Raw genomic sequence first — 15,323 nt, 5'->3', positions numbered from 1 at the left:
AACCCCTGCTCAACCGCCACCCCCAAACTACCGGAACGTTACTGTGTGTTGACACTACACACACACATGTTGGTTTACAATGCAACCAGCCGCTCTGTTTAGATGTCAAATACATTACAGTGTAGTACATTAATGCAGGACTTCACACACTTTAGCTCACAAAATGTCTATTTACTCTGCTTCTTTTTTTTCAGAACAAGTGGTCCGCCTTGTTTACTGCATAACACGCTGTGGCGTGGGGGTGGTGTGGTTTGAGCAGCCCCACCCGGCCTGTGTCTAGGTATGGGGGGCCCAGGATCAGTGTGGCTGTATACTTGTTGCTCAGTGATTGGTCTAACGAGCAAAAGGTAAAAACTCCATCCCCACGCACAGGAGAGGAGCCCTTGTCATGACATGCTGTCCATCCGCTGTCCAGGCTTGTTCCATCTTGCCTACTCGCGCCAATAAAGGGGTTTTCTTCTACTCCACTGTCTGTGTCTCTGTGCCAGAGGGCCCTGAAAACACCACTCGGTGGCGCGTTTAACAGAAAAGTATTACATTCAAAACTTGACAGAGAAGTTTTTTTTTTATTGGGCCGGTCACTTTAAGATCAATACAATGGTGTTTAGAAGATAAGCAAATGATTAGGCCTTCATGGATTTATGTGTGTGAAGATTTAAGGGGAAAGAGGGCAACAGTAAGCATTCATATGGATTTCATCACCTTAATGCTCTTCCACTAACCAAAAATGCGTTGCTATGGAGTTCAGGGCTCTTGAAGAAGCAATATTACTATTACTGCACAGTAGTACTATTCCTACATTTTGTGTCCATCTGTATGGGTCTGTACTGTGTTGTTGTTGTTTTTTAATCATTCCCAATATGTCATTCATCTACTATTTATTCATTCATTCATTCATTCATTGGTCAGTTCCATAGTAGCTCAGTACTGGGGGTCACAGTCCTCCAGCAGGCTGTCTGTGATGTAGCTAATCTTTAGCAGGTCTTGGTAGAGCTGCTTCTCCACGGCCGTGTTGATGTTCCAGCCGACCACCTCCACGCTGCGCTCCGCCCAGTACTGGACGTAGTCACTGGGGAGAAAAATGGTGGAGAACGGAGCAAATTGATAAGAGAGATAAGTCAGTAGTTTGGGTTATTATGAAGATTGAGGTGATGAATACTGATCAGAATAGAAAACACACCAAGTGGACGAAATAGAGCTAATTTCTCAAGGACAATTCAGAGTGTATTTTTTCTATTCCACTCTCCCTGTGGAGGGAACCGGAAGTGCTGCTAGCTACCCTTGTGGTCGCCTGCGCAAATGCGCCGTGTGATTAAGCACATTTTCGCATTTATTTCATTTTACATCGCTATGTCCGTCAAAAACGAATCATCAGTGATCTCCTAGGACCGCGATGCACCTGTAGATGTAAAAAAATTCCCTGGAAGAACAACTTTGGGACATTTTATCCGCGGATCCAGAGTGGCCGGCGGAGATTCTACGCGCCAACACTATCAACAAAGACAATGACTTCAATGCAGTCGCTGTTTCATGGGGGCGCTGATAGAGAAGCACCGCAGTAAATGAGGCGGCATTCGGATCAGAATGAGGAGGCAACCTTGGCATCCTCCTTGTCAATGTCCAGTCCCTGGAGAGCAAGAGGGATGACCTTCGAGCGAGGATTACATTACAATGGGATACGAGAAACTGTTGTGTCCTCCGCTGGTGTCGGACCATGCCAAACGACCAGCCGAGGCCTTCTCTGTGTTCTGCGCCATCAAGTCGCAGGGCACAGTAAAATCCAAGGGTGGAGGTGTCTGCCTCATTATAAACAGCAGCTGGTGTAACCCCAACAACATCGAGACTCTCTCCCGCTCCTGCTTGTCGAACCTGGAACAGCTGACCATCTCATGCCGTCCATTCGACCTCCCCCGGGAATTCAGCACGGTCATCATCATCACAGCCGTTTATATTACACCGCAAGCACACACCGACACAACACTATCGGCCCTGTATGATGTGTTGTGCGGACTTCAGAACAAACATCTGCGTCTGTGGTTGTGGCTGGGGACTTTAACAGGGTGAACTTTAAAAAAGTTCTGCCCCACCACTGACACAACCAACCCATTTTGATCGCCTTAACAATGGCCAAAAAGTGGCCCCCCCTTGTTCAAGTTCAAGTTCAAGTTCAAGAGATTATTTGTCACATACATACACATACAGTTGTACATACAGTATATGCAGTGAAATGTCATGACACCCGGTGATTACGCACAAGCTCTATAAGCTCGAAAAATACTCAAATGTGCGTAATCGACACGCGGTGCTCGCACAGGCAGCCGCAAGGGGCGGCGCCACAATCGCGATTTTGGGTTCTATAATTATATAATAGGATTAATTGTCCGTGTTGTATTAAATATACATTGTGCGGGGCGTGGGTGGGCGTTGGGGTCTTGCCAGCCCGCCCATGGGGCCTTGGGCCCGTGGCCCAGGTTCTGTGCCGGCGGCTGCGTCTTGTGCCTGTGCGGGGGGGGTTTTTTGTATGTGTGCGCCCCTGGGGCGCAGGGCCTCCTCGTGCTCCCTGGGACTTGGTCATGCTCCTTGGGCTGAGCGCGGGAGTTGCTCCATGGCCCTCTGGCTTCTCTGGGGGCCCGGGGGTCTTCTGTGGCCGCAGGGCGATGTACCCGGGGATCTCCTGCAGCCGGGGGTTGTCCGTGGGACTGTGGAGTTTGGGGGGCTTCGGGGCCCCTTGCGCTGCTTGGAGGCACTGCAACATAATACTGACCTTCTACACCAGTACCAATGGGGATAAGTCATGTACACTCACCGGTGGACATCTTGCACACACACACACCCACGCACGCACGCTAAACGCACACATGCACACACGCACACACGCAACCCCTGCTTGGAGTGCACCCCAGCAAGCAGGGGTGCTTTCCTTTCCTCTCCTTTCCTCCCTCATTTACTGCCATAACTTTGACAGGAAGAGGCCACGGGACCAGTTGAAGTTCCAGTTTTCCTGGACCGAATTCAGTTTTTCAATACATGTTGTTGTCCAATGTTCATGTTTTTGTGTAAATGTTCTTTGTTTCAATGTTTATTTGTCTCACCGTGGTGATTCTCCCCCTCTTGGAGTAGTGATCAGTTGTTTATAGATCCACACATGATGAATAGTTCTCCAAAGAGGGGGGTTGGTGGTGGCTCTCCATAACCAAAACTGTGCTCTTGTCATTCTACAGGGCATCCACAGGACAGAGTTATTGCAGCAGTTCTTGATTTAAGAATTAATAAAGAGTTGCATTGCAGGTTGAGAACGTGAACTCCTCTTGCAGACTAACTCTGTCCTGGATGCAAATGGCATACAAATAGCCCCGCGGGTGAGGTGGCTGGGCCTGCGTGTCCCTCTGCGTCCCATGGGGGGGGGGTGGCCCATCGTGCCGGGGCTGGTTGGGCGTTCCGTCTGGTCCTGTCAACCTCAGTCCTGAACCTGGCTGGCTGTGCTAGGCGCGGGGCTCACCATGTGGCCTCCTTCGTGGGTGGCGGTCTCCTGCCATGACACCGGGCTGCCGAGGTACCTGCCCTCTGACGCTCTCGGTGCACGGGGTGCTCGTCGCTGGGGGGTCGGGCTGTGGGTGGGGGTGCTGTCTGCTGCCCTCTCTTCTGTAGTCCGCATGCTCGGCGGCTGGTGGCGGACCAGTGGCCTGATGAGGGCGCGGAGCTTCTGCGCCGGCAGCTGCGTCTTGTGCCTGCGCCTGGGGATTGGTTGTATGTGTGCGCCCCTGGGGCGCAGGGCCTCCTTGTGCTCCCTGGGACTTGGTCATGCTTCTCGGGCTGGCCGTGGGAGTTGCTCCACGGCCCTCTGGCTTCTCTGGGGGCCCGGGGTTCGTCCGTGGCCGCAGTGCGGGGTACCCGGGGATCTCCTGCAGCCGGGGGTTGTCCGCGGGGCTGTGGAGTTCGAGGGGGCTTCGGGGCCCCTTGCGCTGCTTGGAGGCGCTGCGATATAATATCGACCTTCTACCGGTATCAATGGGGATAACTCATGTACACTCACCGGTGGACATCTTACACACACACACGCAGCGCATGCACGCACGCATCTGTGCTAACCAGCTAGCCCCAGTGCTCACTCGGATATTCAACATCTTCCTGGCCAAGCCGGTGGTCCCATCCTGCTTCAAGAGGTCCAATATCATCCCTGTGCCGAAGATCGCCTTTCCAGCCTGTTTGAATGACTACCGCCGGTGGCCCTCACCTCGGTGGTCATGAAGTGCTTTGAGAGGCTGATTAAAGATTACATCAGTGATTCCCTCCCCCCGTACCATTGACCCGCTGCAGTTTGTGTACTGGCCGAACAGATCCATGGACAAGGCGGTTTCCCAGGTACTGCACACCACCGTCACGCACCTTGATGGCTGGAAAGGGGGCTATGTTAGATTGCTGTTCATCGACTACGGTTCAGCTTTCAATACCATAGTCCCCACCAGATTGGCTGTCAAGCTGATGGAGCTAGGACTGAACACTCCGCTGTGTGTCTGGATCCTGGACCTCCCCACAATAAGGCGCCAGCTGGTGAGGATGAGGAGGCACACATCCAGCTCCCTCACCCTGAATACAGGATCCCCGCAGAGCTGCGATCTCAACCCCCTACTAAACTCCCTGTACACACATGACTGTGGGGCCAGGTCCAGCTCCAACACCATCATCAAGTTTGCTGATGACACCGTCGTGGTGGGCCTGATCGATGACGACGACCCGTCACGCAGTAAGAACAGAGAGACTGAGACAGAGTTTCTTCCCGCAAGCCATAAGGACTTTCAATGCTGAACTCACCAGGGACCCTCACTGAGACACATACATAAGCCCCCACTGCATTGCTGTAATGTATGTTGGACATTGTACTGCATATTGTACTGTTACTGTATTGCTGTGTCATACTGTGGTATACTGTACTGTATATCTCAATACACACTACCTCACTTTATTCACATGCCACTTTACTGCACACATCTGTACATACATAATAGTCTAATTCTCTTATTTCTATTTTGCATCCCTGTTTAGTATCTACAGTATTCAGTACCATTTTATGCTTATTTTATTCTATTTAACTGAATTATGTTTTAGGAATCAGCTAGTTTAGTTAGTTAGTTAATTACTTAATCTACTTAGTTATGTGTCCTTGTTCTTATTAGCTCAGTTAGCTTAGTTAGTTAGTTAATTACTTAATTACTTAATTACTTAGCTATTGTGTCTTTGTACTTACTGTACTCCTAATTTGTCCTCTCGGCACAGCCTGACAGGAGTTCCAAACCATCTATAAAAATAGACTTCAATACAAGAACTGACTTCTAATGACATAGAAAAGTACATTTTGCTGGTGGACCTCTAACCCCTCCCTCCGACATGCCACTATACTCCACCCACAGGGAGATGAAGTCCTTCTGCATGAGGATGGCGGAGACCCCGCACAGGTTCCACAGCAGGTGGTGGTGGGCCCAGTCCAGCAGCACGTCCAGGACTCCGCTCCAGAACTGGCTCCAGGTCGACGGGGTCCGTGGGGTGCCGTCGCTGTAGCGACTCAAGCTCCAGGGCCGGTGGGCGAGGGCGGTGACCACCCCGGGGTCGGCCTGACGCATCTGACGGAGCGGACCAACCAACAGGTTATAGGTGCATCAGCAGGATATTTTAAATAAAGATTAGTTTGATGGTAAAGGAGGAAAGACCTGACCTTGTAGATGACTTTGGGCTCGAAGGAGCAAACGATGCTGGAGTTGTAAAGAGCAGGAAAGCGCTTGTATGTCTCAGCAAGCACCAACGCTGCCTGGAAGGAGAAGATTCAATACGGAAAAAGAATAAACTATTAAGGTTCATCAGTTCATGCATTAAAAGCTGAGTTCCAAAACGTATTTTAATATTTAGAACACAATAGAACATAATTGTAATTTTTAGAACACATCTCCTTTGTCATTTCTCATATTAAGTAGAGTGTTTTGCTTTCTCTCTTATGGTTGGTTCATTAGATCATGACATGCCTGACACATTTTTTTAATTGTGTGCCGTTGTAGTGTAGAGTGAGAATTAATAACAAGGCGATCCATGTGATCCTTCCACCGTCTATCGAAACCCACTCGCACAGTACGGGCTATTTTTACCAGTCAGGCCAAAAGAAACCATCAAAGAATCTGCATGTGTATTTAAAATGCACTTGGAGGAGAGAATGCACTGTAGTTATTCTTTTAGGACGTTAGTTCAACGGTTCGACACAGTTTTAATTTTGTTTTAGCAGCTTCAAATAAAGTATCCATCCATCATACATCCATCCATCCATCCATTCATCATTCCATCTATCTATCCATCCATCATTCATCCGTCCGGCTGTCCATCCATCCATCTGTATATCCACCCATCCATCTATTGATCCATTCACAATTCCATTCATCTATCCATCCTTCCATCCATTCATCCATCCACCCTTCCATCCATTCATCCATCCACCCTTCCATCCATCCTTACATCCACCCATCCACTCAACCCATTGATCCATCCTTCCATCAATCCATCCATCCATCCATCCATCCATTGATCCATCCTTCCATCCATCCATCATCAATCCATTCACCCATCCATCCATCCTTACATCCATCCATTGATCATTCTATCCATCCATCCTCCTATCCATCCATGAATCCTTAAATCCATCCATCCATCCATCCTCCTATCCATCCATGCTTCCTTACATCTATCCATCCATCCACCCACCCACCCACACTTCCATCCATCCACTCACCCACCCAGCCTTCCATCCATCCATCCATCCATCCATCCTTCCTTTAATCCATCCACCCATCCATTGATCCATTCATCATTTCATCCATCCATCCATCCATCCATCCATCTATCTATCCCAGTGTGTGTGGTACCTTATCAGGGTAACCTTTTACATGGAAGAAGATAGTCATCTGGTGCTTGATGCATTCCTCCACTGCCTCCTGCAGGGTGGGGACGGTCTCCACACTGAATTTATCCCTGGGGAAAGACAAATAAAGAAGACTTTTTGTTGAATATTGTTAATGAAACACATGATCTGTGTAGTGAAATAAGTTGATAAGAGCCTTCCAGGCGCTCCCTACCTCAGCCTGTGGCGGGCGGCGGCGTCCAGGGTTTTGAGCTGGCTGAGCTGCAGCCGGCCGACCGGTCCAGACCCGTTGGTGGTGCGGTCCACGGTCTCATCGTGCATAAGGACAGGGACACCGTCGGCGGTGAAGCTCAGGTCCAGTTCCACACCCGTGGCCCCATTCATGCTGGCCTAACAGGAGGGAATGAGGAAAAATAGTAATAATTAAACAAGAAGCCAAAGCAGATGGGAAAAAAAGTGAAGAATATGACCTAAATTTAAAAAGTTAAAATGTAAATGTTGCAGTAAAAAATTACAATAAAATAAAAACATATACTATACAGTATGTGTATACAGTATATATACATACACATGAGTAAAGTAAACCTAAATTAAAAATAGATTTTAAAACATTTAAAAACACATTGATGTTAAAATATATACAGATATTTTTATGTGCAGAATATACATACCAATATGTGTAGATACATACTTAGTATATTCATATGTATACTTCAATTATTTTAAAAGTTATAAAAAAAATTCAATTTTTATCATTTGTAATAATTAATATTTATTGATCCTAATTGAGTGAAAAACCTTTAGGTCATATTTTTATGTAAAAAAAACTGTAACCTGGGTTGTGTTGGACCCACGTTGGTCCCATTATTGTCCTCTCACCTCTCGGATGGCAACCAGCGTGTTCTCCGGAGCGTCGTGGCTCCCGGCGCGGTGCGCCACCACCGGCACCGCTCCGAGGGCCCCGCGGGGCCGCAGCACCCGATCGGCCTGCTCGGCGGGAACCGGGGGGAACCGGAACATCACCGCGAACACGTAGAGGGACACGGTGAGGACGGAGGCTGCCGTGAAGCTCCGGGTCCCCAGCGCCGTCAGGAGGAAGACGCCGGAGAAATACACCGTCACATCCCCGACTTGCAGCATGGCGGAGGGATGGATGGCAAACGGAACTCCACCTAGAAATACCGCAGTGTGTTTGTGTCTGACCGGCCTACATGGTTGAAAGATCCGCAGCCCGGACACTCGGTCCTGCTCTGGGTGTGAGATCCGCTGAGCATCAGCATCCTCGTCCTCCTCCCTGCTGCAGCATCACTTGGTCGTTGCTATAGTGACGCAAGACTTTTGAATCGTTTGTTGCGAACGAATCGTTTGAAAGGAGTCTGGAGTCAAACTGAAATGACCGAGCACTGAAATAAAGTGCAAGGCAAATAGTAATAATAATAATCATAATAATAATAACAATAACAATAACAATAATAATAATAACAAAACAGGCGTTTTGCATGAAGCCATATTGAATGTGATTGATTTACACCTTGTATTCCACCAAAATGAATCGTTTTGACTATAAATTGTTTTTGTAAATATCTGTCTTTGCATTGTAAATTGATCCTATTTCTGTATATATATGTATCAAAAAATTCCGACTCGCATTATTTGCTGTCGTTCTTTTGACAGAATTAGAGGATGCCTGTGTGAATTTCACTCACACAACTCAGTGCTGAACTGACCCTCGCCTGGTTCAGGAAGTCACCCCTGGCTTACCTCGCTTTACACCAACTCCATCAAACCAACGACAACCGGAGATTCGAACGACTCTTTTTACTGATCAGTGAGCCCTCGAGAAGCGAACCTGAAAAAACGAATCAAACCTTCCTTCAACAGTTGCTATGGAGAGTGAAACACAGTCACACTGCTCCACCAGGCGCCTGGGACCCAGTTGAAATGCACGATGTATGATTTTGACATTTCACAATTATTATTTATTTTTATTATTATTTAAGCTGCCACTTAACTTGCAATGATCTCTAGTGGTTGACATAAGTGTACATACTAGTCACCCCTCCTCGGCTGCCTTAACCTGGGTGACCTGAGTCACAGGTGCATGTTAAAACTCAGCCTTTAGGTCCATTGTGTAGATTGTTTATAAAACAGTTTACATAAAGTGCGAAACTATATTGTGTATAAGCAGACATGTGCGTTTCCCTGCTTCCCCGGTTTTTATTTTTATAACTTTAACACCATAATAAAGTATCCAAGTATCCAAGTATTAATGAGAAATGACACAAGCAAAACCACAGGCTGCATAGAATGAACTTTCTTAAATCAGCGAGACGATAATGGATGAAAAGGTTGTTTTTGGTGCATACAAAAGGGGATTTTGCATCCAGTCAGTCATAAGACATAACTTTGCATATTAATAAAAAAGTAAAAAACTTTACCTTAATAAAAAAAAACATTTGTGTAGTTCTTCAGAATGGAAATGTGGACAAATAACTTAAACCTCAGAGGACAGCACAGAGATAAATTCATAACCTGGGCAAAAAAATTTGGGCACCACAAGGTGAATAGGCATGTTACAATGAAAATCTAAATGAATGGAACCTGACCGCTAATCCCTACCAATTAAAACATGACACCGTTCAAAATATAAAGCACAACTTTTTATTCAAATTTTTTTTTACAGTAACTACATCATTAAAAAAAAGGGGGAACTGAGCACTTTTCATCCATTTTTTATAAATGTTGCTTTTTATTGCATAACAATTCTTCAAACAAGGCACACGGTTCCAGTTGGAAGCGGTGGGGGAGGCGGTGCGTCACAGCGCCGGGCCGCCCTCCTCGGGCAGAGCTTGGATGTGCTGGAGCAGCTGGTCGCAGTAGGAGGGAGATCGCTGTTTGTCCCTCACCGCCTCCACCTCTGTCTTCAGCAGAGCGGGGTGGACCGAGCTGCCGCCCTTCAGGACCCCTGGATGGATTTGATTAGATTAGACGGATTGGGTAGGAAGAACCATTATGCATTACACTCAGATTATCTGCTCCTCATGAAGCCACTTCAAGGCCCTTCGCGTTTTTTTTTTCCAGTGATTTCACCATTCCAGCTCAATCTTCCAGCTGTTTTCACAGTCACGTTTCATTCAACATTTGTGGAATTTTGCTCTCTAATGCACATCATGTGCTGTGTCCAATCTGCTGTCAGGAAAGAGAGCGGTGTAGTTTAACAGTATGAACCACTTCTCATTGACCTCTCACAGGTAACTAACTTAAATGCCAGAGTTTGACACAAAGTATGAAACTTGGTTTAAAATGTAGAACGAAGAACGTAAACGAGGGTCTCAAACGGCCTTGAAATACAGCGTATACTGTAACTCTGGTGTAACTCTGCCTCTACCCTATTTCCCTTGAGGTAACACTTGTTAGTAGCAGTACTCGGGGAATAGGGGACACTCGACAGACCTAAGGATGTCCTTTATCAAGGTGTCTTCAGGTCTCAGGAGGAATTTAATACTTTGTAAGAACCATTTAGGACACATTATGAACACATTTGAAGGCAGATTGGTGAGCAAATAATCTCTTTCTGTATTACAGGTACAAATGTAAGGACTATACATTTGGTATAGGGCAATAGGTAGAAATACAGCAGGTAAATAACTAAATGATTCGATGCACTGTTTCCTTTAGGTCAGACAGCAAGGTAAGGGATTGGGAACTGGAATACATCCAAACAACCCTTTTTTATGTTTAACAGAGAACTTCAGAAAGGAAAATATCAACTGAGTTGGCTTCATCTTGGGCAGGTACGTGTAGCAGGTAAATTGAAGGTTCAGTGGTAGACTGAGGGTGCTATTACATCAGAAATGTTGACCCTGATGCAGAAGAACTTGACTCATTTGAAAAACAAAAATATTGATGAATGAAATCAGATAAAAGCTTTATGTTACAAGGAACACCGCCACCGAGGAACAGTGCCGTGTTTATACTTTCCAGCAGATGGCGTTGATAAACTGCATAACCCCGGCAGCCTCAAAATCTTGATATAATCGGCCTTCGCCAGCAGAGGGCGACGTTTCCCTTCTCTGACATAATTCCCCTCCGGCACCGGGGCCAATTATGGCCTCAGCAGTGCATAGAGTCGACCGTGAACGCCTCGGAAACCGCGTTGGTACGAGCGGCGACGCCCTCAGCGCTGCGGAGGATGAGTTCGCTCACGCAAAAACTCTCCATCGGAAAACGTCGCAGACTCCTCCTTTGTTCCTCACAGCGAAGGGGGGATTTTTCAAGCGGGATGGTGCGGAGCTTTGAAATGAAGGAGAACAATGAAGACCTATTAGAAGTGGTTTGCATCTGTGCCAACAGTGTGTGTGTGTGTGTGTGTGTGTGTGTGTGTGTGTGTGTGCGTGCGAGCCCCAGCCGGTTTTGGGAGGTTTTGCACTGTCCATCACGCCGCCGAGCCGCTTGGCAGATATGCGTTTGAAATCCAAGAAGCATAAGAATGGGATCAGGAAATAAAAGGGAGCAGAGTAAGAGGAGCTCGGGGGGGAGGGGGAAGACGAAAGCCGAGGGGCCATCTTCAAACGGGGACGGGCATGAGAGTGTGGAACGCCTCCAGAATTTTTTTTTGTGGCCGGCAAGACACCTGTCAGCGCCGCTGGAGGTTGTCGTTCCCATGGCCGACTCCAACGTCTCCTCAAAAAATATGCACATTTTAGGTTGATCTTGGATATAAAAACCAACATGGAGACATGGAGTTTTCTCATCCAAAGTCCGAAAACAATGCAAGTACAAAGACGAAATGCTTCAGCACATAACTGCCATCCTGCCAACCGTCTCACAACCACACACCCCTCCACACATTCATGGCTTTTACCAAAAGATCAATGAGAAATCTTCTTCCTAAATAAAAATGACAGAAATTCCGGGTTTTCCATCTGGAAAGGACTTTTGTTACCTTTAAAAAGCGGTAAAAACTTAAAAAAAACAACCCATGGGATTGTTTGCTGTACTTTTTAGGAGACGAAAACAAAAACCCCAAAGCCCAAGGCAGCCGCGCACACAAGCTGGCGGCATTGGGACGTGAGGCGTCGCTTGGCAAACGCTGATTTACATCACGATGATGTAAATCACACCATCGATTATTCAGACGTCAGTCGTCGAGGTGACAGGCACTGCAAAAAAACCCCCCAAAAAACAAACAAAAAAAAACAACACACCGACCCAAAACGCTTATTGACCTTGAAGAAGGGCATTTGAAAAAGCCCTGTTACAGGCCTGGATGGGATGGAAGCCATTGCTGCATCTGGAGGATGCAGGAGAAGCCCCCCCCCCCCCCCCACCACCACCACCACCACCCTTCGTTCCTCCATCTCCTCCTCAGAGTATGAGAGCTCAGCGCTCACCCCCACCCCACCCCACCCTCGTCAAAACGGCTAAAGTAATGACGACAAACATCCATGAGAGTGGGAGACAGTCAAAAGTCCCGGGGTTAAGCGCTTCAGGAAAGCCCCACTCAAGTCTTTCCCACTAAAGCAATAAAAACTAAAGGAGGAGGCGCGGAGCGTCGTGGATCGAGGAAAACGGGGGGGGGTGGTTACGTGGGATTGCCATGTGGTTGTGATTAGAGTGGGCTGATACACCCCCACCCTCACACACCACACTACAACTAGGTGCTACAGGCATCAGCTCACATGTGTGTGTGTAGGTGTTGCTCAGTGGGGGTGCTTTAACAGTGCGCACAGACACAGACACAGACACACACACAGCCTAGTATCTACATTCCTATGTTCCACGCCCACTGATGCTAGAACCTCAGCAGACTCGGGGAGGGGGAGGGGGCCTTCACGCTGTGGGTTCTGAATTGCGTGGAAAACTAAGGATCACGCCCGAGCCTTTGATATGAGGGAGAGATGAGGCTGGCGACGTGCCGAGCCACTGAGCTGGTGTCTGAGACCGGGTCTTCCCGGGGCGCCTCACCCGGCGTACGGCATCACAGCTGGACTCCACCGGCTTCGTCACATCATACCCAGACCTGCCAACCTTGGGGAAATATTTTGAGCACCGCAACGGGGTACCAGGGGCTCTCCGTGGGGTTTGAGTTACTGCAGCTAAACGACTCCATCAGTTATTCGCACCGTAGCCGTCTCGTAACGAGGATAATCACATATCCTATATACAGTATGCACATGACTATTAAATGTATTTTACATTGTCGTCCATTCATTTTGAGTTCATATTCCTGATCGGAGAAATCAAATTATGTGATCATTTGGTCTCATTGGGTTTATCTGTTGCACGTCTGTACATCATGTGATCTGATCACACTCACGTGATTGCTTTACATACGGACGACCGCCGCAATTTTCAGTTACCACAATCGTGAGATTGCTGATTTTGACACTGTGTGTTCATTATTGTTCATTATTCACTATGGGACAATAATAGAACATGAAACTGTCACTGAGTTCCAGTAGAATAGAAAATGGGACTGTCAGTAAGTTTTAGTATAATTCAACCTGTAACTCTCATTGAATTTTAGTAGAACACAACATATAACTAACATGGAAATGTCCAGTTTAAACTTCAAATTAAAGTCTCTTTCACTTTAAAGTGCAAATATACTTTTCTATTACATTTACATGGTACTTGCCATTCCAAAATAAATTGCAATCATTTAAAAAATAAGTAATAATAATAATTGACCGACTCTTCTCACTCTCGTTCACTCACCGTGTATTTAACCAAATGAATCAAATGGAACGACTCGTTTTACTGAGTGACTCGTCCAGAATAGAGTCTCAAAAAAAATAAAAATAATAAAAAAAATAAATAAAAAAAGAGCGGCGCGTGTGCACTAGGAACAAAGAGAGCAGACGCTCGGCTGTAGTGACGGCCATAGATACGCAGTCTGCACAATGTTGGAATATTGTCGGGCGATAGATAAATAATTTATCTAATCTTCTTTGTTTACCTTGAAGTAACTCCAATCAGCCCCAGTTTTCTTTCTTACGCTCTCTATTTTGAGCATCAGCTACGCAACTACATTACGTTGGTATCGGGTTTGAGTATCGGAGCATTTTTACCAGTACAGTACATGAGCACAGTATCGGTTGTGTAAATTTGACCGGCACAGAATTTGATACATCGGACACCGATCGACCTTGAAAACCGGCCGATTGATCGGTGCATCTTACGTTTTATATGTGAACATTACGGTCACATTTTTGTGCTTTTATTATGACACACCCACTTCCCATTTTACCTCTGCAATGCAGCGTTACGCCTCGGTGGATAATAAAGCACCGCTGTGTTTGTATCAGTGGATGTTGAGAGAGAGGAGGGGGGGGGGGGAGGGCTTACAGAGCCACAAGCACAAGGTCGTAGCATCTGGTCCAATCCAAGGGATGTAGTTTCAATACCCGATACATGTATGGTATTGTTTTGTATTTATTGATTGTTTTCCATAATTTATATGTATATATATATATATATTTTGTGTAGTTTCAGCTGGCATTTCGTACCTTTGTATTTTGACCAAGAATCACGTGGTTGGTACACAACATGCAGGTTGGCAGGTCTGTCTGTCCAGCGTCTTCCTCACAACTACATCAGCTCAACACACTCCTCAGGTCCACGTCACAGGGACCACGACACACCCCTATTTCTAGTCGTACAGGACACGGAGCCTGATATATATCGACTGTGTGGGTTCACCAGGATTTTAGAAGACGCATTACTTGGAAGACGTCTGAGAAAAGTGTGATGGTGGTGATTAACGCGCCGAGGCTCAAATTGGGCTTGTTGCCGGGGGTAACAGATCCAAACTGCGTCAGTGACTCGGTGGTGGCACATTCTACAGATAAACCGTCTTATAAGATAGAGTTTGATCCTAAATTAAAAACGTGCCTGAAGAATTACATCTTTGAACAGTGAAATAAATTCCCATTTGAAAGAGGAGCAAATACTTGTGCAAGATTTTAGTTCAATGCGACAGTAAATCCTTGGAAACACATAAATCACATTTTCTGAACTTTCCCCAGGGAATGTTATCTAATCTTAAACCCATATATAATGGATTCATAATCAATAAAAAATGCTTCTGAATCAAATTATGTACAGTTTTAGATGCCAAATTTGACTAAACATGCCATTATATAACTGATTATTTGATAAGAAGTTTTGACACGCTATTGTAATTATGGGTCCACAGCTCAGAACAGTCCTTTCTTTTTCATCTTAATCTCTTCAATCTCGTCTTAACTCCAAATAATTGTATCGCCCCGATAAATCCCCCCCCCCACCCCCTCCACCCCCCCCAACCCAAACGGCATCTTGGCTCCACCTCACCCAGCACTCGGCCCTGCACCGCCGTGTCGGGGTCGTCCAGATGGAGCAGCAGTTGCTGGAACAGGAACTGCAGGTGAGGAGCGCAGAC

The 15,323-nt window shown here is 46.6% G+C and overlaps 2 protein-coding genes across 2 annotated transcripts in view; both read right to left on the bottom strand.

Annotated features, from left to right (window-relative positions):
• Positions 1-921: 921 nt before the first annotated feature.
• LOC307237487 (glycerophosphodiester phosphodiesterase 1-like) lies at positions 922-8,038 on the bottom strand (the record flags this gene model as incomplete). The annotated part of the gene is made up of 6 exons (XM_080010208.1): positions 922-1,069; positions 5,398-5,618; positions 5,711-5,803; positions 6,903-7,008; positions 7,113-7,288; positions 7,778-8,038. The coding sequence occupies 6 exons, from the start codon at positions 8,036-8,038 to the stop codon at positions 922-924; spliced, it is 1,005 nt and encodes a 334-aa protein (XP_079866334.1).
• Positions 8,039-9,609: 1,571 nt separating this feature from the next.
• dnaaf5 (dynein axonemal assembly factor 5) overlaps positions 9,610-15,323 on the bottom strand; it is a gene marked incomplete at its 5' end in the record, with an annotated part of 33,103 nt that continues 27,389 nt past the window's right edge. The window contains 2 exons of the mRNA XM_080010205.1: positions 9,610-9,863; positions 15,236-15,323. The exon at positions 15,236-15,323 is cut by the window's right edge and continues 104 nt beyond it. Of these exons, the coding sequence (XP_079866331.1) occupies positions 9,715-9,863; positions 15,236-15,323 (237 nt within the window). The 3' untranslated portion in view covers positions 9,610-9,714. The remainder of the gene's footprint in view (positions 9,864-15,235) is intronic.

This window comes from Zeus faber (genome assembly GCF_960531495.2).
Source record: "Zeus faber genome assembly, chromosome: 11".
Classification (NCBI taxonomy): domain Eukaryota; kingdom Metazoa; phylum Chordata; class Actinopteri; order Zeiformes; family Zeidae; genus Zeus; species Zeus faber.
This window is presented reverse-complemented; position numbering and strand designations above follow the sequence as displayed.